Consider the following 27,092-nt stretch of genomic DNA (forward strand, 5'->3'; position numbering starts at 1 on the left):
CACGTTCTCCCTTCTGGCACTCCAGGGCTGGGGGGGCTGCGAGCACTAGCCAGCCTGGGGCAGGTGCCAGTGGCTGCTGTGGGGTGGCTCTGGGTTCCAGGGAGGGGTGGAAGGGGTGGGGCCTTGACTGGAAGGGGTGGGGCTGAGGGCTGGCCTCCCCCAGCCAGCAGTTCACGCTCCGCCCATGGGCACCTGTCATTGGCCACTGTGGGAAGATGGGCTACTGGGTTAGATAAACCTTTGGTTTGACCCAAGTCTGGCCGCTCTTATGTGTTATCTTTAGATAGATCAATCAATCTTGGGGGTGAGGGCTGGATGCTCAAAGTGCAGGGACGGTTACAAGGGGTCATAGATCAGGCCAAAACATATGTTTAAAAATCTATTCAGGTCACTGAGGGATGGGGGTCAAGCAATTTTACCAACATTGCTGCTCCCAGATTATGACCCCCGCCCCCTCACTTTTTTCAAACCACTTTAAACTCCGTACACAGGAAGGTGGCTAGATTTTGATCTCAGGAACATGGATGCACCTTGCGAGAGGGACCTTTTACAAATACTTTCAATGGTAAACGTTTTTTTCCTTCCCTGTTCCTCTCTAACCTTCTCTCATCCACTCCCACCCTCCCCCCAAAGGAGGATCAAGTTTTATCTCAGGATATTCCTCCAAAGAAAATTAAGACTCTCCCGTGGTGAGGGCGGCACTAATCCGATGCGTGTCTTTGTTGCATTCAAATTGCCGTGTTCAGCCCTCGCTAACAGCCTGCAAAATTTGCCCCCACTTCTCTTCCAAGGAGATCGGCTCCGCACCAAAGTAGTAAACAGCGATTGAAACTCGCATTCCCAAAATCCCAAGCGGCTCTGTCCTTTCCTATTGGAGGAGAAGTTTAGGGGGCTGAGTCATGGCTCTGGAGGAGGCTCCTCCTCCTGTGAGGTGATTGGGTCCGTGGGCCGCCGCTGGCTGCAGTTCCGCCCGCCTGGAGCCGTAGGAGAGAGCAGCTGGCGGGGGCCGCGGCCGAGTCGCGGGTCAGTGCTCCGGGCGGTCGCGCGGGTTCTGCGCGGCTGGTTGGGTAGCGGAGCCCTGGGGCGCTCTAGAACGCGGATGCGCCCGGACGTTCCAGAGCCCTGCGGCGTTCGGACGTTCGGCCATAGAACCCCGGGACCGCGACCAGCTGCGGTGACGCTGACGCCTCCAGGGGCTGCCCGATCCGCTATGCACCTTCAGCCTCCGGACAGATAACGCGATCCCGGGACCGAGCGCTGGCGCGGACGTCGCAGCACGGCTCCCCCGTCCCCCCGAGTGCCGCCACCCCAGACAGCACCATGATTGTTGCCGGCTCCGATGGCTGCGGCTGCACGGGCATCAAGGGCTATTTACCCTGCGAGCAATGTGGTGATTTGAGGACTAAACAGGTAATGGAAGAGGGAATACCCCGGTGGTTGTTGTTGTTTTTTCCGGGAAGGGTCTTTGCTCATTTTCCAGTCTCCTCCTCTCCTCTGCTGTCCCGGTCTGTAATTTAGGAGCTGTTTACTTTTCCAATCTTAATGATTTGGGGAGGGGTGCGCTCCAGATCCAGCCTGGTTGCGTAAGGGATTCTGTAACATTTTTGACATGGCATAGTACGTTTTACCCCAGTTGCATCAGGCGGTGGACTGGGGGCGCAACAGGGGCGTGAGGCTGGCATACCAGTGACGAATATGGGCGCACTACCTGGGGTGATGAATCCCAGATCCGATGGGCAAACAGCTTTGCAGTGTCTTGCATGTGTAGTGAGCTGAGGTCTCTCTCTCTCTCTCTCTCTCTGTGCCTCTTTGGAGGCAAATCAAAGTTTCCATTTGACTGGCTGTTTGGCGAAGAGGGCGCAAGTACAGACATGTCCCAAACGGTGGGCCAGTCATCCCCCGAAGGGGTTAACCAAGAAGTCTCAGGTTAGGAGGGTGTGGGGATGGGTGGCTAGCTAATGTGGCAGCAGATCAGGGGGCTGAGACCACTTTTAAGAATTACTCTTACTGACTTCTAGGAGAACAGCCCCTTCTAAAGTTGACAGATTAAGTAGAAGCAGAATTAAAAAGTAACTAACTATACCTTCCCTTCCCAAAGGAGTTTTCCCAACCCCAGTTCCATCTTTTATTATTTTATTTTTATTGTTTTGAATTTCCTGGCTTTAATACATTTGGGTCACTTTGTAAAGCCTGGCAGGGCTCATTAAGATTTTCTTTAGCTTCCAGCCTTCACTCCAGTTTAAGAAAAGGATCCCCCCTTCCCCCATCTTTTCCCCTCCTTCAGCGATGTGAAGGAGATGAGTCTGCTCCCCTGGGTTACAGAAACCTCCTTTGACTCTAAACTGCTAAATTCTAAATAGTCATTCTCAACCTCCTTTGGGTTCAAAATGGCCCTTTCATAATATTTACCCACTTGGCTCTTGGGCAGGGAATTGTATTGCCTTAAGGCACAGCTGCCATCTTCAGTACCCATATTCAGTGGGGCCCAAGTGCATGCAGAGCCCTCCGAATGCACTTAGCTCTCTTTTGCTAACGCGGTGGGACCACCTGTTTGGAATTGTGCAAAGAGGTGCTCCCAAGAAGTTAAAATATGGCTTGCCCCTTGCAGGGTGCTGAGGACAATACAGTAACTAAAAGCTTTCTTGAGGAGGGGGCGGGGTTGCGTTTGAGGGCCCTGAGACACTTCCCTGGATTAAAAGGCCACCCGCTCTCAGTTGTCTGAGGAGAGAAGTGAATTAAAATAATCTTTTGTTTCAGGGGAAATAAACGTGGGGAAGAGGCAGATGCAGATAAGAAGGGCAAATAGAATAGAACAGGGTTATTGGGCCCTGTGCAGTTTCTGTACTTGTTTTTTGTGCCCTCTTAACTGTGTGGCCCCATCTGGGCACCTTGGGGACTTGGTAGTTAGTTTGAGGCAAACTCTGCGTGCAGTAACTGATAGCCTAAAAAAATGACAGAAGCTGGGAGGGGAAACCGAGGCATAGAAAGGGGTAGAGGTTTAACCAAAGCTGCACAGCAGGTTGGTGCCAGAGCAGATGACACAATACCCATGTTTCCCAAGTGCCAGTCCAGTGATTCTTGGCACACTGCTTTTATCATTCTTGTCTCGGTAGTAAGGTCTAGTAGTTACATAGAGAGACCTTGGTTATTTCCAGGCACTGTGCTTGTTTCTGAAGATGGCAGAATTGAATCCTCTTGTGAACAGAACTTCATTGTGCAGAAAACATTTGTGTCTCATGTAGACCTGGATGGGGGTGGGCAAGAATACAAGCTTTCTCTTCCCTGACCTCTGCTAGGGAGTATTCAAAATAGATTTTCATTTATGGAGGAGCTTGGAATTTGGTGCTAGTCCACAAATGGGTTTGGGACTTGGGAGTGGTATAGAGAAGCAATCACTGTGTCAGATCCTGAAGTGCTGTGAATACTAGTATTTGGTGCTTCCAAGGCTTTATTATTAATCATGTTAATTGTGCAGTGCCCATTGTGCTAGGCGCTGTACAAAGTAGCAGACAGTCCTTGTCCTGAAGCATTTACAATGTAAATATACTAGACAGACCCAGGGTGGGGAAAGAGGTAGAACACCCAAGAGGAGTGAACAATGTCATGGCAGCAAATTGTATGTTAATTCCATAGTTTTTGTTTTTAAGGTAGATTAGGTAGGATGGGATGAGCTAAGTGGAAAGAAAAATGAAGAGGGAGGGGACATTAATGGAAAAGGGGATGGGGTCAGGGGTTGCAAAGTGCTTTAGGAACACTAGAGAGACAAGGTGGGTGAGGTAATATCTTTCACTGGACCAACTTCTGTTGGTGAGAGAGACAAGCTTTCAAGCTCATACATAGCTCTCTTTCAGGTCTGGGAAAGGTACTCCCAGTGTCACAGCTAGATGCAAGATGGAACAGATTGTTTAGCAGAAGTAGTTTGTGCATATTGTAAGGGACCATTCAATTTAGAGTGGTCCATTAACACCTCTGCGGTCATAGGAGAACAGAGTGGGTTACAGATTGTTGTAATAAGCCATAAATCCAGTGTTTACCATGAATGGTTCCTTAGAATATGTGCTAACTACTTACACTAAACAATCTGTTCGGTCTTGCATTTAGCTGTGACATTTGGAATAGCTTTCCCAGACCAGAAGAAGAGCTGAATGGCTTGAAAGCTCTCACCAACAGAAGTTGGTCCTGTAAAAGATATTATCTCACCCAGCTGGTCTCTGTAATATCCTGGAACCCACAAGGCTACAACTACACTGCAAAGGGGTTCTCAAACTGGGGGTCATGACCCTCAAGGGGTCGTGAGGGTATTACATGGGGGACAGCCTCCAACCCCAAATGCCACTCCACCTCCAGCATTTATAATAGTGTTAAATATAAAAAATGTGTTTTTTAATTTATACGGTGGGGCGGGGGGGTCGCACTCATAGGCTTGCTGTGTGAAAGGGGTCACCAGTACAAAGGTTTGAGAACCACTGATTCTTCTCACAGACATCCCTGCAAAGTATTACCCTTTTCTACAGATATGGGCGGGGGGGGGGGGGGAAATCAGAGGCACTGTGGCTATCCTGATTTCCTGCAAGACTGCAAAGCAAGCTGATGACAGAGGTGGGAATGGAACCCAGGATTCTGTATGTTCAGGCGTGTGGTTTAATTACTAGAGGATGCTTCATCTTAACAACACTAATGCAACTCTGAATCTGCCAGCCCCATGGGTGGCCCATCACATCCCTTCTCCTCTAGAGGTTAGTATCTTCCTCGCCTTAAGGCCAGTGCACCAGCATCAGAGCTGTTCAAAACTGTGGGAATTTCAAAGCTTCAGCAAAAACCTTGCCAAGTTTTCTGTCTTTCAACCAAATACATTGCGGGCTGAAATCTTTTGAATTTCAGAATGTTGACAATTTAAATGGAGGGGGGGGGGAAAAACCTATTTTACAAAAAATAGGGACACTTTCTCCTGGACATTTTTGCTATTTCCCCTCCTCTTCCCCTGCCCCCACATCAATCAACTCTACTCCAGACATAGGGGGATTGGGGCTCCCACTCAGAAGCTGTGGAGTTTTGTCCCCAAATTAATACACTGTAGCTTTTAAGTAATAATGTAGAGTCCTAGAAAGGGAATGCAGTTGGAAACCACTGTACAGCAGTGAAGAACCTACATCAAAAAATTTATCCCACATGGTTAGGGTGCAAGATAGGAAAAGCTGTATAAGAATGTTTAAATAATGAATATATAACAATGAATCTGTTAATGTAACGCTGATCTCTGCAGGTTAGGATCAGAACTGCTTAGCTGTCTGTCTTAGGCCATGTACTGCTACCCGCAAAAGAGATGCCCTTTCATCTCAACTGTTAAGGGTAGGAGGGGCTGAGTTCTGTGCTTCCTCAAATACGGTGAAGCCATCCTTATATTGGGACTAATATGCGATAGTGTAGAATTTCATGATCTGCACTTTTAGAGCACCTTTCATTTTGAGAATTCATGGACAGGAACTAGGCTGCCCCAATATGCTGGCATAGTGGGCACAGGTTCTGTAGGGTTTCCCTTCACCCACCCTGGAGATGCAGTCACCTCTTGGTTGGAACACAGCCGTGTGCACGCTGACCTTAGGTAGTGGTTCAGGCCTACAACGGAAGAATACTGTAACCAGTTGAAATGGCAGGTGGGGAACTTTTAGGGAGGCGGAGTGCAATGACCAGAGCAGGGATACAGCAAGGACACTTTTAGTAAAGGGGTGAGGAAGTGTCAAGAGATTGTCTGATGTTCCATCTGATTCATCACTATGTCTGAGGCTAGGTCTACCGCTGACTTCGGTATAACTTACATCGCTCAGGGGTGTGAATAAGCCCCTCTCCCCGAGCGACATAAGGTACACCCACCTAAGCACTGATTTGGATGGGAGAGCTCACCCGCCAACACCGGTACCACCTCTCACAGAGGTGGATTTATTATGCCAACGGGAGAGCTCCCTCCTGTCAGCATAGAGTGTCTTCACCAGGGGTGGTGCAGCTGCACGGATGTAGATTAGCCCTGACTTTCCTATCACTGCTCCCTCCTCTCCAGATTCCCATCAGGATCCCTTTTTTTCTTTTTGTATAAACAGAGCCATAGATAATAAACTGGTTTCCTGGCCCTGGCAGTAATTCTGTTTGCTTAATCTTTTGGTGTCCTTCTCAGGCATGCTCTTTGCCAATACCTTGCTAAGCTTGGCATCACTTGGCACCAGAGTTCCCACCCCCCGTCAGACCATTAGCTCTTGTTGCTGGGTGTTCTGTCTCCAGGAGCACCAATCCCAGATCTTTCAGTTGAGGAAGGGCCTCCTCTGTGCTCCCAAGTGGTTAAAGCACAGGGCTCTCTGGAAATCAAGAGGCCTGGCATAAGCTGTTCTTGTGGCCTCCGGCAAATCAGGACGGTGGCTCCATGTCTCAGCTTCCCCTTTTGTCGAACAGGGGTAATGCAGTAGAGGGTGGTGTGAGGATTAACTGGCCAAAGGGAACCATAATGCACCAAATTATTAATAAACACATGAAACTAACAAATAGCCATGTTCAGCGTGTCTGAACAATGGCTACAATGCAGCATTACAGGTGACTAGTAAATGGTGGGTGCCAGCGGTTGGGGGGGGGGGGGGAGAATTGTGCTAACATCACTGGTGGAAGGTAGTTTAAAATAAGTACAGCTGATGATCTGTTGGTCCTTCAAGGTATTTTGTTTCATGCCATCAGAATGTTCTCCTTTTGAAGAGCCATCTGGCACCTCTGACTGGGTGTTAACACCTCCTAGGGTGAAACATGCAGGGTGAATTGCATCACAGGAAACCTGCTTGTTTGTTTGTAACACCAAGCAGCCAGACTCAGAGGCAGCCTTGTAAATAGGGAAGGAAGAAGGGACAGGTAGTCCAGAGGGGAACTGCTGCTGAAGGGGAGATCAGGACTGAACTAGGGGTCTGCGAAGAGGGGTCTGGTGGAGGAGAGGGTGAATTGGGTAGTCTGGCTGGCTGGGCCGTAGAAGATAGGTGGGAATATGATAAAGGTGATTTTGGACGATGGGGGCTTAGTTTTTCCTTTGCTGCTTAACCTCCTAGGACAGGTGGTCATCAATGAGTGAGCCAAAGTGTATTTAGTGGGATGCTTCTTGGAGGTGGGGTCACTGGAGCCGATCTCCCTGTATATAAAGGCTTTTGACCTATGGCTGAGGAGTACATCCAGAGCAGATTGCTCCTGGGCCCTGGGCAGGGGAAAAGGGGGTGCACAGAGTGTCTCTGGTGGGCCCTTGGGTGATTACAGAGGGGTTAATCCTTCCTCAGGGTGTCTCTTTTTCCTTCCCCTTCCCTTTTTGCCTGAGCGAGTTGGTTTTGGGGATCATGCTGGGAAGGACAGGGGCTTGCTGTGTGTTTCCGTTTTTTGCTGGGATTTTCCATGGGAACCTTGGGGATCAGGTGCCCAAGTCCCACTGGAATTCAGTGGGATTTGGAGGCCTAACTCCCTTGGTTGCCTCTGACTAGCCCAGTTGTTGTCCTTTGGACCAATACAGACGCTGATCACCGCCTCTTCCCCCATTGCCCTTCTTAACTTGTCTGTCTCCAGCAGCTGATGTCCAACTAGTGGTGCTCCAGGCATTCAGAAAGCTGCCAGCATTGAGTGAGACATGCCAGCCTGACCGTGTAACTTCCTGTGTCTCAAGGAAGTGCTGTAATTGGATTGGCATGATCGCTTTGCTGCAAACATGAGCTCCTGCCAGACTCCTCTTTGGGCATTTGGCAACCCATACCCTGGAATGTACAGGTGTAAACCTGGCCTCCTTGGATTCTTGAAGAAGAACCAGGATTGGCAGAGATCACTAAGTGGCATCTGTTTCCCTGTGGGCACATTGCATCAGTTAAAATAATAATAATAAGAAAAAAAAAAAGTCCCAGGATCATCAGCCAGAATAAGCCTATTAGCCAGGCTGGGCAGGGATGGTGTCCCTAGCCTCTGTTTGCCAGAAGCTGGGAATGGGTGACAGAAGATGGATCACGCGATGATTACCTGTTCTGTTCATTCCCCCTGGGGCACCTGGCACTGGCCACTGTCAGTAGACAGGTTTCAGAGTAACAGCCATGTTAGTCTGTCTTCGCAAAAAGAAAAGGAAGACTTGTGGCACCTTAGAGACTAACCAATTTATTTGAGCATAAGCTTTCGTGAGCTACAGCTCACTTCATCGGATGCATACCGTGGAAACTGCAGAAGACATTATATACACGCAGAGACCATGAAACAATACCTCCTCCCACCCCACTGTCCTGCTGGTAATAGCTTATCTAAAGTGATCATCAAGTGATACTGGGCTAGATGGACCTTTGGTCTGACCCAGTATGGCCGTTCTATGTTCTAATTTCCCAAAACTATTCAGTCACATACAGGCCACGTTGGATCAGAACTATGCTAACTGCAGCCACCTTGCACCTGCTTGTTGCTACCAGGATTTGTTTCCATGACCAAAGTGGACAGGTTTTTGGTTTTTTTTTTTTTTTTTGTTTTTCTTTTTTTTTTAAGGAACTAGTCTGCAGAGGACATCTGTCCATGAGAAATATCTAATGCACCTATCACTGGGGTATGTAGCTATTGATCAACAAAAGATCAGAAGAGGTATTGAGGGATTTGTAGATAGTTGAGAAATGGATACAATAGGTTCTTCCTGCAATCAGATGATTGGAGAGGAGTTATGGGTAGGGTACTTCACGCATATACGTTGTTAAAATAAACCATGGCTGGCTGATCTGTTTGAGGATGTGGGGCAGATCAGAACTAAGGCCTCAGTTTCAGTGAAGCACTTTGAGCGTGCACTTAACTTTAAGTCCCCGAGCAGTCCTTGGAAATCAACTGGTCTATTAACCTGTGTAAAGTTCTGCATGGGATTACGTACTTTGCTGAATTTGGGAAAAGGGAAATAAGGGATAACTTAAGGACTTGTTTGCACTGAGACTTTTGCACCGGTGTAACTGGCCAGGTTGCACTAGACTCGTGTGACTTATACTGGGGTGGCTTATGCTGCTACAGCTTACACCAGTGCAAAAATCCCCATTATCAGACCATCCCTTGGAGGAAATGGTGTAGGAAAAGTCTAAAGAAGTTCTGAAAGGTCTGAAGAATGGTAAATGAGCTTGCAGGTGAGCTGGAGGAACTGAGTGTAATAAACTTCAGCAGAAATTGGGTTAGTACATGGAAAGACATTTAAATTGACGGAAACACACAGTTGAATGATAAACATGAAGGGATGGAAAATAATCATACTTTGCTCTTCAGTAGTGTTTTTCATCAGTAGTTCTTGAAATGCTTTACAAAGGTCAGTGTCATTATCCCCATTTTACAGATGGGGAAACTGAGGCACAGAACCATGAAGTAACTTGCCCAAGGGCACCCAGTGGGACTGTGGCAGAGCCCTCTTGGGCCACTCAGTCTGCCTCCCAAACAGGTTCAAGCCCTTCATGAGAACCTGTGTTTCTTCTAGAAATAAATACAACGCTGGCCAAGGTGTGCTTGGGAGCAACCCTTTGCTCTTTGGAGGTCAGGAGAGACTCTTGCTGATTGGCATTTGCAATAATGGGGTTTATTGCCCAGGGTGTGTTTGCACCCTTGCTTCGTTCTGCTCGCTTTGTCTAAAGGTGCCTGACTCGGGTGGTGTGTGGCTAATGGTTTTTTCTGCGTGCAGTTTTCCTTAGAAATATCAGGGTTGACTGGTTGCTGCAGGGCTGGGAGGGTGCATGTGTGTTTGGTAGGAGAGGAGTTTTGTGAACTATCCCCTTGAGAGAAGGGGCAGGGATGTTGAATCTTTAACAGGCAGCCTTTTTCCCATTGGGCACTGGAGTTACCCAGTGGTGGGGCTTCCCACTTACCTACGCCCTCTCCTCACAGTTTAATCATTTTGAATAAAATCTTTTCCTCTGCTCCCATGTCACAAGGGACTGAAAGCTGGGGAACTCCATGAGTTCTCTGGTCCCCGTAGAACCTCGAGGGTAGACGAGAGGTGAATTTCCAATGTGCAAAAAATGAGCAGGATTTTTTCTCTTCCAGCGTGTCCATTATAAAGCGGGGGCGGGCAAGTCCAGTTTCCCTCCCTTCCACCATCCCCTACATGTCTGCAGGTCTCTTTTAAAGCTATTTCTAGCTATCCCAAGTCCCTGTGTGATGTGGCCCTTTGCCCCTCCAGTCCATACCCTTGTTTTTAATCCTAGAGTCTGCTAGGCAAGATTGCTGCCCGCAGCAGGTAACGTCACTATGAACTTTAGTAACCCGGGTAGGCTGGGATGACGGCCTGGTGTGATTGGCTGACTTGAATGTCTGGTGACAACCAGCAACCTGGTCAATTAGGTGTCACAATGTGGGCTAGTTCTCTCTTGGACTGGCCTATCTGCTTCCTCCTCTAGATGCTCTATGCCTGCTGTTGTCATTGGACTTTGCTGTGAGCCTGCCCTGAATCCCTCTGAGCTGTTACTTGTGCATCTGCGAGGGGTGAGGGAAGGCAAAGCTTAGCCTGCAAAAGCACCATGCATGTGCCTCTCGGCAAGGGCTTGGCTTGGGCCCATCCTGTGCAGTGTCCGCTCACAGTCCGCCTGTGTCTGGAGGTGGAAGCTGATGAACCCTTTCATTCTGTCTCCCCCAAAGGCAACAAGTCCCATCTCCTCAGGGGGCTGTAGGAAGGCAGATGGGGGTGACTTTACCATGGAGCGGATCAGTTCCATGCTAGGTGATATGCAGACTTCTGGTACAAGATGGTTCCCTCCTCAGGGAACTTCCGGTCAAAGTTTGGGTTTAAAGAAAAATGCTTTGCTCTGTTGGTTAAGGCTCGGGGACTGAGGAGTTTGTGGACAATCTCTTCACTGATCAGTTCCCCATCTGTGAAATACTCCCCATCTCATGCAGATAATAATGCTCCCTTTCCTCCATCCTCTGTTAGATTGTGAGCACTTTGGGGTAGGGGCTGCCTCTCACCTGATCTGTAGCTCATAGCAAAATGGAGCTCTGGTTTCAGCTGGTACCTCTAGGCGCTGTTGTGATCCAAGCCATGCATTTCCCCCTAGGCTTTGAAAATTGGTACACGAATAAGATGCTGTTTGTGTGAAAGAGAAATGAGCAAGTCTATTTCACTCCGTTCCGCCGGTGAAACTACAAAAGAGAGAAGCATCGGGACAAAAGTACCATAGAGCAGAGAGTGAGTCAGCGTGTGTACGAGTGAGGCAGCTTTAAATGAGCCCTCCTCCTTGACATCTCTAGTTCTTTGCTTCTCCCTCACCCTTTCCCAATGCCCTCACTCTCCTCCAGCTTCAGGAAATTGCCTTTTAAATTTTAAATCCCCTCCCAACTGCAGCTGGCCCACTGTCATGGTGAGTTCAACCCAGTGGCACAAGTGGCTGCAACAAGGTGGAGCTTTACACCAAATGGAGAAGTTTGTGGCTTAATTCTGGAGCGACTACACCAAGCCTTTGGAATGGCTCTATGCAGCAAGGTGGGGACAGTCATCCTGTCTGCCCGAGATGTAGATGGGATGTGTTCCCCTTGTTAGAGATCCTTGAACCACAGTTTCAGATCTCAGGGTCTTTGCCCTCCCAAGGAAAAAAGAAATTGGGTTCAGTGCAGTTTACTGTGTGTGGGAAGAGGCTGAACCGGAGTTTGTCTGTTTGAAATCGGTGCTTAAAGATCTTTGCAAAAGTTAAAGGGCTTTGCCCAAGAGTTCTTGCTTGAGGCTTGTTTGTTCTCCCTTTCTTCCCCATGCTCTGTGTGGCATACTGTCCTCCACCCCAGAAGTGGCTGCATTTTAGGGATGGTGTCTGTGTAGTGTGAGTCACTCCTTGTGGAGTGACTCCAGTAATGCCACCAAAGCGGTGGGATGCAGCCACTAGGCACTGAACTGCCCGTCCTGATCCTGCTCACAAACACCTACCCCTCCCACACATACCCCTAGAGGGCAACGGCAGCAGTCACCGAGCATTAACCATGTGTACAGCTGGAGGAATCCGCTCCTGAAAAGCAGCGTTAGGGACTGAGAAGCATTTGTTTGGAATACACTGGTGTCCTCAGTGCAGCTATGCATCCCCCCCTACCCCTGCCAAAGCATTAGCACCCTGTGGTGCTAAATACCTTAATTTACCTAAAGCATCCCCAGCTACGGCAGCTGATGCCTGTAACCATTCAAAGCTAGCTGCTGCCTAGGGTTGTCTGTGAGGGCCCTGTGGCTTTGGAGTTTGCTTCCTCTTAGTCCAAAATGGCCTTAGGGTGACCTTCAGGGCATTAGGGTGGGAAACTTGGGCTTCTGCATTGCCTGGCTTGTAGTCATTGGCTGTTTCACTCTAACTGCTCTGCACTTATGTTTGGGGGGATTAATTTTCTGGTATGTTCCTTGTTCTGTTGGTCGAGGGCTCCTAGCACATTTGGATGAGGACTCTATTCGTGTGCATTCGGAGCTCACACCCAAACCCCTAACGACTGCAAGCTAAACCCCATTACCTCTGGATCCCTTCACAAATAGCTCCCCCTCCTGCAAGCTGCTTCTAACCTGATCCTCCAGACGACTTAAACCACCCTCGCTTTCACTGAGCAAGACCCGCTTCCCTCAGCCCCTGGCCCACGTAATTCAGAAGCAACGTACATGTTTTCTCCCCGCTTGTCGGCAAAGATTGATGGTGGGATCTGGGCCTGGCAAGTTTCACTATCAGTGGCAAGTGCCAAACCTGAGTGGTGTTCTGATCCGCTGCCAGCCCAGACACGAGCAGTTCTGTGGGAGCTTTTGAACCCACGTTAAAGCCATCTATGCTATCACGTCTCAGTGCCTTGATTTCCCTCCCCTCATCCCCTGCAGGGTGCTCCAGGTAACCTAAGACCCAACACGGCATAAATAATTAAAATCACTGGACGATTCAAGTGAGCAAAGTGCATCTTGTAATGCCATTCTGCTCTTTTCATTTGTGTACTCATGGGTTCAATAACTCAGCACTGAATTGGCTGCTACAGTATAATCTTCCACCTTTAGATTCCCTTCTGTATATCCTGAAAGTCGGGGGAGCGGGGAAAAAAGCCCTCTAGTTCACTGAAAGGTGAAATGCAATCGAAGCTGTCCTGATGTCAGGCTAGCTCCATGAAGCAAACTTTCTGTGTAACAGAGTCAGGTTATTTCATCAGGCAGCACAAGTGGCCGTTACACCAGCCCTGCTAGGGGATATCTCCTGAAGTGTTTCTGTCAATCTTCCACCTCCTGGCCAGAGGCATCATGTGGGCGTGTGGCTGGTAAATTGCAGCACCCCTGCTGGGGCAGCTGGCTCACGTGGAGGTATGCCTGATGCAAACCCACTTGGGGGATTGCTGCAGGCTTGTTTGGAGGAGGGTGCACAGAAAGAGCAGCTCTGGATACCTCATCAGACAAGTCCCCAAAGTAGCCAGGTAACTGCATGAGTCCTTTCCCATCCCACTGCCTTCACCTAGGAGGGAGGTGCCAACTCTGATTTGTCCCCCCTCTGGAGGGAAGGCAAGCAGCTCTCACCCTGGCAGGATTGGAACGTCCCCGGTTTCTTTCAGTGCCACACTGGGCAAGGTCTTAAAGTCGATTCCTTTTTTTTCTTTCCTAGGACAGAAGAATAAAAATCCCACGGCAGCTGGGAAGAGGCCCAAGTTCCTTCATCCCCGTGGAAGAGGTAGGATATGGGGACTTAAAGCAAATTGATTTCTCTCTGAGGCTCCTGGGGGCAAATGTGTTCCCCACTCTTCTGGGCTGGGGCCGCAGGGGAGACTGGAGATCTGATTTCCAGCCCCTGCTTGCCAGGGTGTGAGAGCTCTGGAGGAAGTGATCTGTTTGTCTGCTTAGTGCGTGGGGGTGGTGGGGTATCTGTTTGTTTGATCCACCTGGGCCCCCCAACCGGTTGAGCAGCGTGGAAGAGGGTTGGGAAGGAGTCTGTCCTTGTGGATCAGTGCCGGTGGGGATACCTGGCTGTACAATAGATTGGAATGGGAGCCGTTGGGGGGGAGGTGGTATAAGATTCCCCTTAATTCACTTTCTGACCACCCCTCCCACCACGGCCAGTCGCTCTCCAGCACGTGGGATGGTGAGAGTCAGGGAGGGGTGGTGGGGAAGCAGCAAAGCACAGCCCTGGTGCGTGGCACGAGAGGGCCCCCTGTGACAGCAAACCCCGGGCAGGCCGGGAGGGAGAGGTTCTTGCTTGCCACCTGCATGGGTCTAAAGGTCTGGCTGTGTGCTGAGAGCAGAAGAGTATGGGCCCCTGTGACCTCTGGCTCTCAGCAGGCTTCCCGGGGCTTCTCCAAAAAGATGGAGACCTGCCTAGGCTCCTGTGCCGGGGAAGAAAGATTTCTTCTCCAATCCCCCCGCCCCCATGTGGGGAGGCACAGGAGGGGGGATCTTTGTGCTGCTTCCACTGGACGTTTCTGACCATCTAGTGGCTGGGCAGGGGTCTGAGTTATGACCCAGATTTCTCTCTCAGCCTCCCCCGCATTCGCTGCTCCACTGTGCCTTGTGTAGAAACAGGGCTGTCGCCCTTGATCCCCAGATGGCAGGCACAGCTAGGTGTCGCTCCAGTCAGGTCACTTTCTTCCCAGTTGGGGAATGGGGGGGCTTGTCGATATCCTCTAGATCAGGGGTTTTCAACCTTTTTCTTTCGGAGGCTCCCCCGAACATGTTATAAAAACTCCACAGCCCACCTGTGCCACAACAACTGGTTTTCTGCATATAAAAGCCAGGCTGGTGTTAGGGGGCCCCATGCCACAGCGGCCCCCACAAAGCGACATTGCTCAGGCTTCAGCCCCACGTGGTGAGGCTCAGGGCCCCGGGCTTCAGCCCCACATGGTGGGGCTTCGGCTTTCTGCCCTAGGCCCCAGCGAGTCTAACGCTGGCCCTGCTTGGAGGCCCCCCTGAAACCTGCTCGAGACCCCCTCGGGGGCCCCAGACCCCTGGTTGAGAACTACTGCTCTAGGCAAAGAGTGTTCCCTAGGTGTGCTCGCAGGCCCTTCGGAAGAGCTGAGCGCTTGCTTCCCATGGCTCCGTGCAGCAAGAGAGGGGCTTTCCAGATCACCCTGCTGCATCGTTGCTTCATTTGTCCAGCGACCTTCACCATGCTGCTCACAAACAATGAGCTAATTGCAGCCCAGCTTGTTCATGCCCCTCCAATTGCATCAGCCGCCTTTCTAGCCCAAGGTGGGGGCCGAAGGAGGGTGATTAAACAGCTCCTGATCTCCCTGCTTTGAGACCCAGAACTGCTCTGGTTCTGATGCCCTCTGGGCAGGGAGCCACCTCCTCCTGATTCAACACTGGCCCCGCTGCAGCTTCCAGCAGGCCTGTCAAGCCCTGGCTGGCCTATCGCTATGTTCCCGGGCTGGCTGCACGGACGGTTTCTTCTACCACTGACGTCAGGGTGCAGAGCTGGGCACCCGCTACTCCTTATCAGGGCTCTCTTGTTGTTGTAACCCATTGTAACCGGGCCTGCCCTGTGCTGGGGGGTGTGGCGGGGGAGGAGCCGGCATGCGGAAGGTGGGTTGAACAAACAGATGTGTTGCATCAGCTGGCAGGGCGCCAGGCCTGCTGCAAGAAACAGATCGAGCCCTTCTCGAGCTGGGTTTCTATTGGTTCCTCCCCAAAGCCCTGGGGAGCCCTGAGAGGTGGGGCAGTTCTGCTGTTCGCAGCCAGTGCTGACAGCCCTAGGAAGATGAGACTGGTTCGCTGCTTGTTGCCTGTAGGTGCTGCAGACTGCAGAGAGGAGAGCTGGGCAATAGGCTTGCTCCAGGGCACACAGCGTGGGTGGCTGAGCTTGGCACTTCCTGGGGCCTGGCTCTGCCCTCGGACTCTGCCTGCCTTTGGCTATTGTTAGTCCATGTTTGTATTGCACCTAGGAACCTCAGCCCTGGACCAGGCCTCCGTTACACTCAGTGTGGTACAAACACCCCCAGAGAGTCCGTGCCCGAGGGAGCTTGCAATAAAAGGGTATTAGTTCCTCCCGGCTTTATAGGGTCTCTTCCCAGCACTGCTACGGCTGACTTGGCAAGACTCGAGGCATGTAGCTTACCCTCTTGTCTAATATGGGATGACTGGTCCTGACCTCCTGGGGGGCTTTGTGGCCTGATGGTTGTAACGTGCCTCTAGGTCTGTAGATAAAAGGAGCTGCCAATGCAATCCCTAGCGCTCTGTAAGAACTAAGTGATGTTACTGTGTGCCGAGCATCGTTCTCCATGCTTGTTACTGAAAAGCCCCAAAACAAAGCCATTGTTCCCTGAAGCCCAGACCTCCTGAACTCCTGCCCCCGCCGCTGTGGGGCAGCTGGAGGGTTAGGGGGCAATCAGTCGAAATGACCCTGATGCAAGCAGTGCCCTCTGGGGACGGGCCTGGACAGTTAGCTGGGAAGCTTGTGCTGTTAGCATTTGGGTCGGGGCAGTTGCCTGTCTGACCCGCATCGTGTCCCACGATAAATGGGGCTGGGATCCTCCTGGGGCAGCTGGATTCTCAGCGTCTTTCTCCCCGCAGATCCTGCAGGAGGGCATGGAGAGGGCCCAGCGGCAGCTCTTCATTGAGGCGTTGGTCTCCATGGGCAGGGTGGATAACATCACCATGGTGATGGGGCTGCACCCGGAGTACCTGGCCAGCTTCTGGAAGACCCAGTACCTGCTGCTGCACCTGGATGGGCCCCTGCCTTACCACAAGCGCCACTACATCGCCATCATGGTAAGTGCCTGGCGGGAGGCAGGCACTCGGGTCCCGTGGGCCAGGGCGCTGCAGGGAGGGATGGGAACGGGTGAGTATCTGAATGCCTGTAGGAGAACAGTTCATGGTGCTTTAGGGGGTGGAATTGGCAGCAGGGGGGTAGAACGGAGCAGAGGTAAATCTGGAGATGCATATCCAGAGCAACTTGCTAAGCAGGAGACGGATTGGGCCCCGGCTAGGGTCTCCTTGGGGTGGGGAAAGAGACCAGAGGAAGCATCAGAACTGCCCTGGCTTGAGTCCATGTGAAGACTCCACTGGCCAAAGCACTCGCGCGCCATTCCCAAATCCCTGAAATTCCAGATTCCATTCTCCCTGCAGCCCCGTCACATTGCTAAAGGCCTCTCCATAGTAACAGATACACCTACCTGGAGCAGCCCTCGCTCAGGACAACGCTGTTGGGGATCTTCCTAATCTGATCTGCCTGCCCTTTTCTGTCCTGCCGTGAGCATTCATATCGTTAACGGTGTTGGTGTGCAAAGTATTGTGGGCATCCGAGTTGGCACCCAATGAAAAAATGCAGCAGCTCGTATCGCTGCGCTGTCCTTTCAACTCTCGGCACTTGAATCCCATATGGAAGGTTTTCTTTATAACCAGAGCAGCTAGAGACCAACTTTTCCTCTCATTAAAAAGATTACTGAGAAGCTGGAGAACAACTGAGGTCTGTCTGTGTCATAGAATCATAGAATATCAGGGTTGGAAGGGACCCCAGAAGGTCATCTAGTCCAACCCCCTGCTCAAAGCAGGACCAATTCCCAGTTAAATCATCCCAGCCAGGGCTTTGTCAAGCCTGACCTTAAAAACCTCTAAGGAAGGAGATTCTACCACCTCCCTAGGTAACGCATTCCAGTGTTTCACCACCCTCTTAGTGAAAAAGTTTTTCCTAATATCCAATCTAAACCTCCCCCACTGCAACTTGAGACCATTACTCCTCGTTCTGTCATCTGCTACCATTGAGAACAGTCTAGAGCCATCCTCTTTGGAACCCCCTTTCAGGTAGTTGAAAGCAGCTATCAAATCCCCCCTCATTCTTCTCTTCTGCAGGCTAAACAATCCCAGCTCCCTCAGCCTCTCCTCATAACTCATGTCTCCCCCCAATCCATCCCACATCCCAGGCTTGAGGACATGCGGCCCTGGAGACTCTGCAGAAGGGAAATGCCCTGGGCTGACCTGGGTCGGGGGAGAACCGGCTGGATGATGTGCTCTCTCCCATCTCAAATGTCCTTATCATAGTCCCTGTCTCCTCTGCCCTCACCCCTAGGCAGCGGCCAGGCACCAGTGTTCCTACCTGGTTGGCTTCCACGTGGCAGAGTTCCTGAAGGTGGGAGGGACCCCAGACTGGCTCCAAGGCCTACACTGTGCCCCCCAGAAACTGAGGAACCTCAACGAAATCAACAAGATCCTAGCTCACCGGCCCTGGCTTATCACCAAGGAGCACATAGAGGTGAGTGCCCGGGGAGAGGAGCTCTGGTGTGTGCCCCGCAATAAGCAACCTGGGGGAGGGCTGCTTTTCACTGCTGGGCCACAGAAAAGGGGGAAGAAGGGAAAGGGCAGCTTGGTGTCGCGCTCGTACCTGGGATGTGCTGTCCTGAAATGAAGGATGCAGAGTGCTGGGGGAGAGGGGCCTATGGCTCTGGGCTCTCCTTCAGCTGAGCGAGCTGCTGCATTTCCTGGCTCATAAAGAGGGAGGGCAGGAATGGGGAGGGCGCACCACCCTTCTGAAGGCCCTTCCTGTTACTCTCCTTCCTCCTCCCCCTGGTGATTCTGCGACCAGCCGGCGGAGAGGTGCTGACCCAGGCATGGGGGGCGAGGACACAAGGGGGGCTGAGGGTCTGCAGTGGTCTGTGCCCTGCTCCCCTCTATCCGCCCTGCACTGGGTCTGTCGGGGGATATACTCGCCGCATGCGTCCCCTCTGGGGAAGAGCTGACCGGGGAATGTGCATGCGTGTTTCAGGCCCTCCTGAAGACGGGTGAGAACAGCTGGTCCCTGGCAGAGCTCATTCAGGCCCTGGTGCTCCTCACACACTACCACTCGCTCGCCTCCTTCGTATTTGGCTGTGGCATCAACCTGGAGACGGACCAGGATGGGGGGCACGCCTTCCAGCCGCCTTCGCCACGCAGCTGCGACAGCAGCCCCGCCTCTGAGGATGGCGCAAGCGGCTCCAGTGTAAGTCGGGGACCTCGCGCGTCCCTGCTGTCTGTGCAGAGCTGGTGTCTGGTAGAGCCGTCCCCCCAGCCGCGGCAGAGCTGGGATGGGGGTTGCGGAACACTAGGGGTTAGGGAAGGGGTTTCCTGCTGCCGCGTGGCGGTCCCGTCATGGGGTGGATGGGTTAGGAGCTCGGCCAGTCAGCTACCAGTCATTCCATGTGCTGGTCACAGCAGTTAGTTCCAGAGCCTGGTGCGAACGACTACCAGGGAGGGGGTTACATCTGCAGCCCTGCAAATCCTTCCCCAGCCAAACCCCAGGAGAGAAGGGGCACCCCAATTCCTGCTGAGATTGCAGCAGGCTAAAGCCCAAGCTGGCTCTAACCCAGCTGTGGTGCCTGCCCTGCTGATGTGGCTTCTTTGTGGCCTCTCTTACAGCCCCAGAGAGGAGCATCCAAGGGCTGCCATCCACCGTGTCCTCCTCACAGTGTAAGGGTGGATTGGGAGTGGGGCTTAGTGAGAAGATGGAGATGTGGCTGGAACCTTTTTCACTGCAGCTATTCAGAGTGGTTCAGCAACCCATAAGCAGCATGGGGAGGCAAACCATACATTAGAGCAGCCCTGGGACTGCTCTAAGTGACACTGGAGGTGTAAAGGTGACTTGCCCCTTCCCTTGGGCTGTGCCTTCTCTGCAGTCCCTCCTTGGGGTGTAGCACAGAATCTAGCCCACAATAGGTAGAGAGGCACAGGGCCCTGGGTCGCACCTGAGTAGTGTTGGGCACAGTGCCAGCTTGGCATAACACCGTAAGGATGAACGAAGCCCCAGCAAACGTCCCATTGCCAGCAGCCGATTGCGCTGGATAACAGGCATGTGGTCCCGCCAAGGGCTCGTCTCTGCACCTACATAAAGGGGGTTTTTTGTCCTTGGAATGAAGTTGGGTGCATCCCTCTCCCAACCGCCGTTGGTACTGACCCTGCCCGCTCTCTCTCTCCATGTCCAGGGCAAAGATGCCATGCAGGAGGTGGAGGTGCTGATGGAGAGGATGAAGCTGCTTCAGGAGTGCCAGCTGGAGGAGGAGGGGGTCACGCAGGAGGAGATGGAAACCCGCTTCGAGCTGGAGAAGACGGAGAGTTTGCTTGTGGCCCCCTCAGGTGAGGAGGGAGGATGCGCCTGGCAAGGGGCAGAGGCACATGTCCCAGCCAGGTCCAAAGGCTTTCAGTGGCTCTTCTGCATTGGCCATAGTCTGTCACTGGCTTAGCCTGGTGGGGTAGGAAGGACAAGGCCTCTCCGCCACAGTGCTGCTGCCTGATGCTCAAATGCTGTCGGGGGGAGGCAAGGAATCCTCCCTGGCGGGGCTGCCAGCAGCTCCCTCCACGCTGGCTCTGCTCCCTGTGCTGGGCACAGCAATAGCCTGTCACGGATTCCTGCTGTCAGATGTAATTATCTCATGGGTAATTGGTGAACAGTGCGGTCTGAGCTAATTGCACCTCCCATTAGGGCAGATCATGGCTGCGGGTTTGCTCTGCAGAGGACTGTGCCGATGACTCAAAGCTCAGGAGTAACATGGGAGGTGGCTCTGGGTCGTCTTTGCCACGGGGCCTCGACAGGCGCTAACGTCTCTGTGGGCTTTTGTTTTCCATCCAGTTGACATTGCTGAGCACGCTCTGCCTCCCAGCGTCCTGTGCTTCGTGGAGGATCCCGAGTTTGGATACAAGGATTTCACTAGGAAAGGAGAGCAGGCCCCACCCACCTTCCGAGCTCAGGTACCTTCTGTGGGCTGCGCGCTGGGGCTCCCCGATACAGCCGCCCAGCGGCCACGGGAAGGGGAGTGGTGCGGAGCGAGTGTATCGGGGTGACCGCATGCACTTGTCTTGCTCTTGGCCATTCCAGCCCCTCTGTCTCCCTCCTGTGGCTGAACCAGGGGCCTGGCCACCTCTGCTGCTGCGGCTCCTCCCTGCAGGTGAGGCACAGTGGGTGCAGAGCAGAGGTGTTCCCAAGGGTGACGGAGCCGGAGCACTGAGCAGGCAGCAAAAGGAAAGTGACTTGCGATGGGTGCCCAGTGCTCGGGGCTGGGGCAGAGTAAAGCAGTGACGCAGCCGACTGGGGCATGCTTGATTCTCCTGCCTCCTGGGTCTGCAGGGCTGCCGAGCTCTCTCCCCTACAGCCAGATGTGTGGTGTGCAACGTCCGAGTGGGGCAGGAGCAGCAGGACCATCTGATCGCGTTGAGGGCTGTGGGGCCATACTTGGGGCTGGCACCGTCTGTGGGCCTGGCTCTGTGTTGCCATCACCAGCCGGTCCCTTTCTGGGGAGCTGTGTCCTATGCTTCAGGCTCCTGTTTTCTCAGGAGGCCTGACCCCAAGTCCACGGAGAGGCTCCCACTCCTGTGGATGGGGTACTGGGCCAGGCCCTTCGCTCCCCTCAGGGGTTTTGGAGCCTCTGTCCCAGCATCCTTCTCCTTGCAGGATTACACCTGGGAAGACCATGGCTACTCGCTGATTAACCGCCTGTACCCCGACATGGGGCAGCTGCTGGACGAGAAGTTCCAGGTTGTCTATAACCTGACCTATAACACCATTGCCATGCACAGGGGGGTGGACACCACCATGCTCCGCAGAGCCATCTGGAATTACATTCACTGTGTCTTCGGCATCAGGTAGGTAACTGGGGACCCACTGAGCCCACAGTGCCCTGGCCCTCAGACACACCCACTTCTCCCCTCTCCCTCTTTCCCTGGTTGCCCCAGGCCAGGAGTCTAGAGTCTCCAGCTCAGCCATTATTGGAGGGTCCCTGGGAACGGGCTCTGGGGCCTGGTTCGAATCCAGCCAATGGGCAGCTGCGACCAAAGCCTTGCCCATCTGCAGTAAGCTGGTGGTCTTTGTCCAGTTACTCTGGGCACAGCTGCGTGTGGACGGCCTGCCTGGGATCACCTCGCTCACAGGCCCTGTCCCTGCAGTTTGGGATGGAGACCCATTGTGATTGGGAGGGCAGCGGGGAGGGGAGCAGAGGTGCCAGGGATGCCGGAGGGGGAGGGAAGGAAGGCAGGAGGAGCTGGGCTGAGGCCCTATGGCCCTGGTCTCCCCGAGGGTAAAGGGGATTCTCCCCTCCCCTCCTAGATATGACGACTATGACTACGGGGAGGTGAACCAGCTCCTGGAGCGCAGCTTGAAAGTCTACATCAAAACCGTGGCCTGCTACCCAGAGAAAGCCACCAAGCGGATGTACACCCACTTCTGGAGACACTTCAAGCACTCCGAGAAGGTGCGTCCCGTCCCCTCCCCTCCCCGGCGTGGGGGCAGCCCTGGCGCCAGGAGCAGGGCTAGGCGCTGAGGTGGCCCCCTTGTATAACCAGGGGAGTGACTGAGGCAAAGCCGAGCAGCTTGTCACAGCCACGCTGGTCCCAGCCAGGGCCAGCGCTAGGCAATTGCTTAGGGCCCCGAGCAGCTCGGGGGGGCTGTTAATTATTAATGTTGGGGAGGGGACCCTGAAACTATTCCTGCTTGGAACCCCCAGTGGGCTGGCACCAGTGCTGGTCCAGGCCCCTGTGCTCATCCTGCCCTCCCTGTTGTGGCACTGGTGGGGTGGGGGGTCCCTGCTGGAAGATGTCCCCAGATCCTAGCAGTGATCCCTCTGCCCAGTCCAGTGCTCAGCCTGTGGCTGTGCGGGGAGACCCCAGAATGCACCAGGACCATTGTGCGACCGCGCACTGTGGGGAGAGGGGATCCTCCTTCTCTGCAGCCATCCGTTTGCTGTCCCAGGCTCTCCCCAGCCCTGGCAGGAAGTGGAGGCGGCAGGCCGCATCGTCGCTGCACCGCGCCTCGCCTCTTGAGCACCCTCTCCCTCCGTTCCAGGTGCACGTGAACCTGCTTCTGCTAGAGGCTCGGAGGCAGGCGGCCCTGCTGTATGCTCTGAGAGCCATCACCCGCTACATGACCTGACAGCGCTGCGCTCCCCACGCCCTGCCAGGCCGCGCCTCGCCGCGCGGGACGGGGGAGTCTGACTTCACCGACGGGGGTTTGGGATCCGTCGGGAAATACTCTGGGCCCCTGGAGCGAAGGGCTGGGGGGCTCCTCCCCCCTCTCTCCCCGGGGCCAGTAAACACCAAACTGCTCAGCCCCTTCCCTGTGTAATGAAGAACCATCTCCGCCATGCCCAGTGTTCCCACGGACACTGCCCGGCAGGAGCCATCCTGCGCCCTCCCTGTGGGGACTGTCAGCCGGGCTCCACACCAGGACTCTTGCTGCTGCCTTGAAGCAGACGTGCCTTTATAGTGTTTAGCGTGTCACGAAATCAGACTGAGCTCCCTCCCTCCCTCGCTGGTGGCTGCTACCCCCTCTGTGCCATGCATGACCGTCCTGAGGCCGGTGACCAGTGCAGTGGGCAGCAGAGAACTGCGCTGCCGTGCCTGGGGCCAGGGCGCTGCTGAGGGGAAGGGCCTTGCCTTGTGCCAAAGAGATCTCTGCCGGCAGGCTTACCTGGCTACCAGGAACGTGCGTGTCTCTCTCTCTCCTCCCTGCCCCCATGGCCCAGCGTGGCCTCTCCGCGTGTGTTGCCATAAGACTGGGAGCAGTCCTGCCGGGCACCAGCCATCTCACACGGGGGCCAGTGGGGAGAGCCAAGGGCACAAATGCAGCCAGCCTCATGCTGCTGCCACGGCCACCACACTACGTGTCTTCTTGGCCGAGTGCCAATGTTCCTGCTCTCCAGAGCTCTGCTCCATGGAACGCCTCTGGGCTGTGGATGGAGGGAGATCAGGGCACGGGCGGGATGCCCCTGTCTGTGTGGCTGTTCTGCACAGCACCTGCCTCAAAGGGAGGGTAGGGTAACCTGAAGCCCACACCCTCATGCACAGCGCTCAGCCCTGCAGACGCCCCGGTCAGGCCGTGCGGTGGGGTGTGAGCCTCTCCGCCCTGGCAGGGGAGTTTGGGCCAGAAGCTCCCGCTGTCAGGGCCTGCGGGAGAGCCCCCATGGCTGTGAGCCCCTGCATTGCTGAGCCCCCCCTGAGAAAGAGGCCACAGGAGCACCCACAGGTGTCTCCAGTTCAGGGCTTGGAAGTGCCCAGTAGAAGCAGGTCTTTCCCGGGGCAGAGGGGGACAGGCTGCAGCAACCTGGATGCCCCCTGGGTGAGTTTGTCTGGCACGTATCCTGTGCCCTCATGGTCCATGGCATGTGCAGCTCTGGCTCCCCTTCCTCTGCTTGGTGGGGGGGACATGGGGTCTGTGCTGTGTGTGCAGAGAGCTAAACAGGGTGACCCCCCCACCCCACGGAATGTGCATCTCTCCCGCTCCTAGCACCAGGCTGCCCTAGCAACCCACAGAGGTTCGAAACTGAAGGAAACTTGGAGGCTGCTCTCTCCACCTCTTGCTACTTGTACCTGGCTTCGTCCTGAAACCAGCCTCATCCTCTCGCCCCACCCGCCTCCGTCCCCTCTCCTGAGTGTCCCACGTTTCAGCCCCCGCATTACCTACGTCCCTCCCACGTCGGGCACCCCCTCCTCTGTCCCGCTGAAATAGCCCTTGCTCTGAGGTCTAGGAAGCAGGCGGTGTCTGTGGTGCAGGTGGGGAGCATACACTGTGTGACGCTTTCTGAACAAGGCCTTTTTCTTTGTGCCCATCGTTTTGGGTCTGCTTTGCACACAGTGTCCCGTGTCTGTTCTTGGTAGGTCGAGAGGGCCTGAGGGTAAATTCACCCCATAGCACTGCTTAGGCCCCACTGGGGCCTATGTCCCGCTTACCACCCTTTGTTCTGAAGCGGAACATAAGTGGTACATCAGCCTAATACTAGAAACCCTGCACATAGGTGAATTTCCCTCCTCTTGCCAAAGACAGAGGGACCATTTGCCTCTTGCATGCAGCCATCCTGGATGGACTCCGCTCCACTTTGGACTCCACACCGGCACCAGCCATTCGTTGCAGGAGTCAAACTGGGTGGGGATTTTCAGGGTCTCTCTTAATTGCTGTCAATATTTTGATTAGCTAGAAACACAAACCAAATTAGCCTGACTTGATGGCCACTGTAAGAGAGACTGCAAAGAGGGCAAATGCTTCTGGGGTGATGTCCACTTAGAACCAGGCATAGAGGAATTGAAACTTTTGACCCGGGGGAAGATCTTCTCTGGTCACTTTTTTTTTGGAAAGCATTACATGGTACAGGATATAGCGTGTGTGTTACATGCTGCATTGTAAAGCAAGGACTATGTACACGCACTCGGGATACAGTGCATGTGTATAATATATACACTCCATTGTAAAGCAAGGTTTGTGTACAGACAGGCTGGGCTATATGTGTATTTTTACACACACACACACACACACGCTCCTTGCTCTTGCAATGCAGTGTTGTGCGTGTCTCCTTTTTTCTGTCTAGAGCCAATCTCTTTTCACAAACGTGGGGCCTTGTAGCTACCGCTCTCCCCACGGCAGCATTGCACGGTCCGGCAGCTGATGCACTGTGAACTCAAAAGATGGTTGGCGCTGTTTGAGGTGGGCTGCCCCTGCTCCTTCAAGCCAGCTTCTCTTTCCCACGCTGGCGTGCGAAGTGAAATGCTCTTGCCCTGCTGGCAGGTTTGCACAGGGTAAGGTCTGGACAGCAGTCTCCGTTTGTGTTTGTGAAGTTGGCCGGTCCCGTATGCCGGTAGGGAGGGACGTGAGACTGTTCTGTGTGTGACTTTGGGGGGTGGGGGGAAGGGGGAAGCAAATGTCTGTAGCTTTATCCAGATGTGCCACAGCATTTCACACTCGTGCAGGTCACTGTGAAATGCCCACTGTCAGCGCTTTGCCGGTCGACAGCCGTTCCCTCCTTCCCACTCTTGCTTTCCCTGGAGTGACTAGTTTGTGGAACTGACAGGCCCGCCTGTCGCCGCAGTGAAGGACTGGTCGCTGAACTGTAATTCTGTGTAAGTTATTGGTTTTTTGGATGTGTTTCTTCCCAAGTGGGTGTGAAAATGCTGATTGTTGTGACTTTGTTGCCAAATCTGTGTTGATGAGAAATAAAGTTGACTTTTTTTCCAAATGCCTCTGTTAATTTCCTTCCCTGGGCTCTCTGCTTCGAATCACACTCTTGCGTCTGAAACTAGAGCAATGGGGGGGGGGGGTCTGCTCTGCCTTCTGGGAGTGTGAAACTCGCCCCAGGTCAGAGCACCAGCACTAGGCCTCGGCTCCAGGTGACCCATGTTCAGTGCACGCTGGGTGCTGAGCACGTTGGAAAATCTGGCCACTTGTCTAGGTCCCTAAAACAAGAGCTGAGCTCTCCGGTCGGTCACATCCCAAGTGCAGGGGACAAGCGCTCTTGGAGCTCTGGCCCCAGATATGCGTCAGCCGCGTGCCAGCCCTCTGCAGGGGGCTGTCCGCCATCCCAAACTTTGGGTGAGCAAAGCAAAAGGCCTTCCATGATAAGTGGCACTGGGGCAGCTGAAAGCAGGATCGAGGCCTATTGTACTGAGGTACAGTCCCTGCCCTAAAGAGCCTAACAAGACGGGAGCGTTCATGTGAATTTTAAGGGAGTTTACTTCAGTCAGGTTCCTACTGCCTTTTGAATTCCTAAGTGGTCAGACACGGCAGCTTTTCGAAGGCCTGGGCACAACCCACTTGCAGGAGCCAAATTTGAACTTTGCGTGTGCCTGTGTGCTTATCTAGGGCGGGAGGGACCGGGGGAAATGCCATACATCTGATCAAAAGCAGATGAGCCCTCAAGCCGTCGGAGTTGAGTGGGAGCTGGCCAAAGCCCCACAGCGCGAAAGAGACTAGCTCTGTTAAGCATGTGGTTTTTGTGCAGGGTAAGTTGGCGACGTTCATCAAGGAAGTACAGTGATGGGGCAGAAAACAGGACTTCTTGTTGTGGTCGTAAAATTCACAAGCCCCAAAAAAGCCAACAGTAACAGGTCAGGCTGTGCTCCCAGCACTGAGAGGGAGGGGCTCAGGCTAGAGCAGCATCCCCTTCCCGGAGCTTCCCTCCTGGCAAGGGCGAGATCTGTGCCTACCCCCTTCAACCCATGGCATAAGGAAGCGGGTATCTGTGGAGGGTGGCAAAGGCTTGGCACTAGGGAACGGGCTTAAAGAGCCAAGATGCTAAGACTTCCAGCGCCTCCCTCAGCGGCTGGGATTCCTGCAGCTCCTGGGCTGAGGGGCTGTTTGCTGACCGGGACTTTGTCAGCATCTTTAGGATAACAGCTTTTATTGGCAGTGCGCAAGGGCTCAGCTGCCAGCCGCTGATAAGAGCAGCGCTGAATG

At 53.5% G+C, this 27,092-nt stretch overlaps 1 protein-coding gene across 1 annotated transcript; it reads left to right on the top strand.

Annotated features, from left to right (window-relative positions):
* Window positions 1-934: 934 nt before the first annotated feature.
* On the top strand, window positions 935-25,875 carry SESN2 (sestrin 2). Its single transcript, XM_073318101.1, has 10 exons — window positions 935-1,410; window positions 13,590-13,655; window positions 16,487-16,684; window positions 17,982-18,164; window positions 18,675-18,887; window positions 19,867-20,017; window positions 20,511-20,629; window positions 21,330-21,520; window positions 21,981-22,125; window positions 22,716-25,875. The coding sequence occupies exons 1-10, from the start codon at window positions 1,321-1,323 to the stop codon at window positions 22,800-22,802; spliced, it is 1,443 nt and encodes a 480-aa protein (XP_073174202.1). The 5' UTR covers window positions 935-1,320; the 3' UTR covers window positions 22,803-25,875.
* Window positions 25,876-27,092: the final 1,217 nt, after the last annotated feature.

Source organism: Lepidochelys kempii, chromosome 19 (genome assembly GCF_965140265.1).
Source record: "Lepidochelys kempii isolate rLepKem1 chromosome 19, rLepKem1.hap2, whole genome shotgun sequence".
Taxonomy (NCBI): domain Eukaryota; kingdom Metazoa; phylum Chordata; order Testudines; family Cheloniidae; genus Lepidochelys; species Lepidochelys kempii.

Bases quoted from the DNA above. Each gene is read 5' to 3' on its own strand.
- SESN2 (XM_073318101.1), top strand. From the start codon at position 1,321: ATGATTGTTGCCGGCTCCGATGGCTGCGGCTGCACGGGCATCAAGGGC. The intron at 16,685-17,981 runs GTAAGTGCCTGG...CCTCACCCCTAG, and splicing joins GCCACTACATCGCCATCATG to GCAGCGGCCAGGCACCAGTG. The intron at 22,126-22,715 runs GTGCGTCCCGTC...CCTCCGTTCCAG, and splicing joins ACTTCAAGCACTCCGAGAAG to GTGCACGTGAACCTGCTTCT.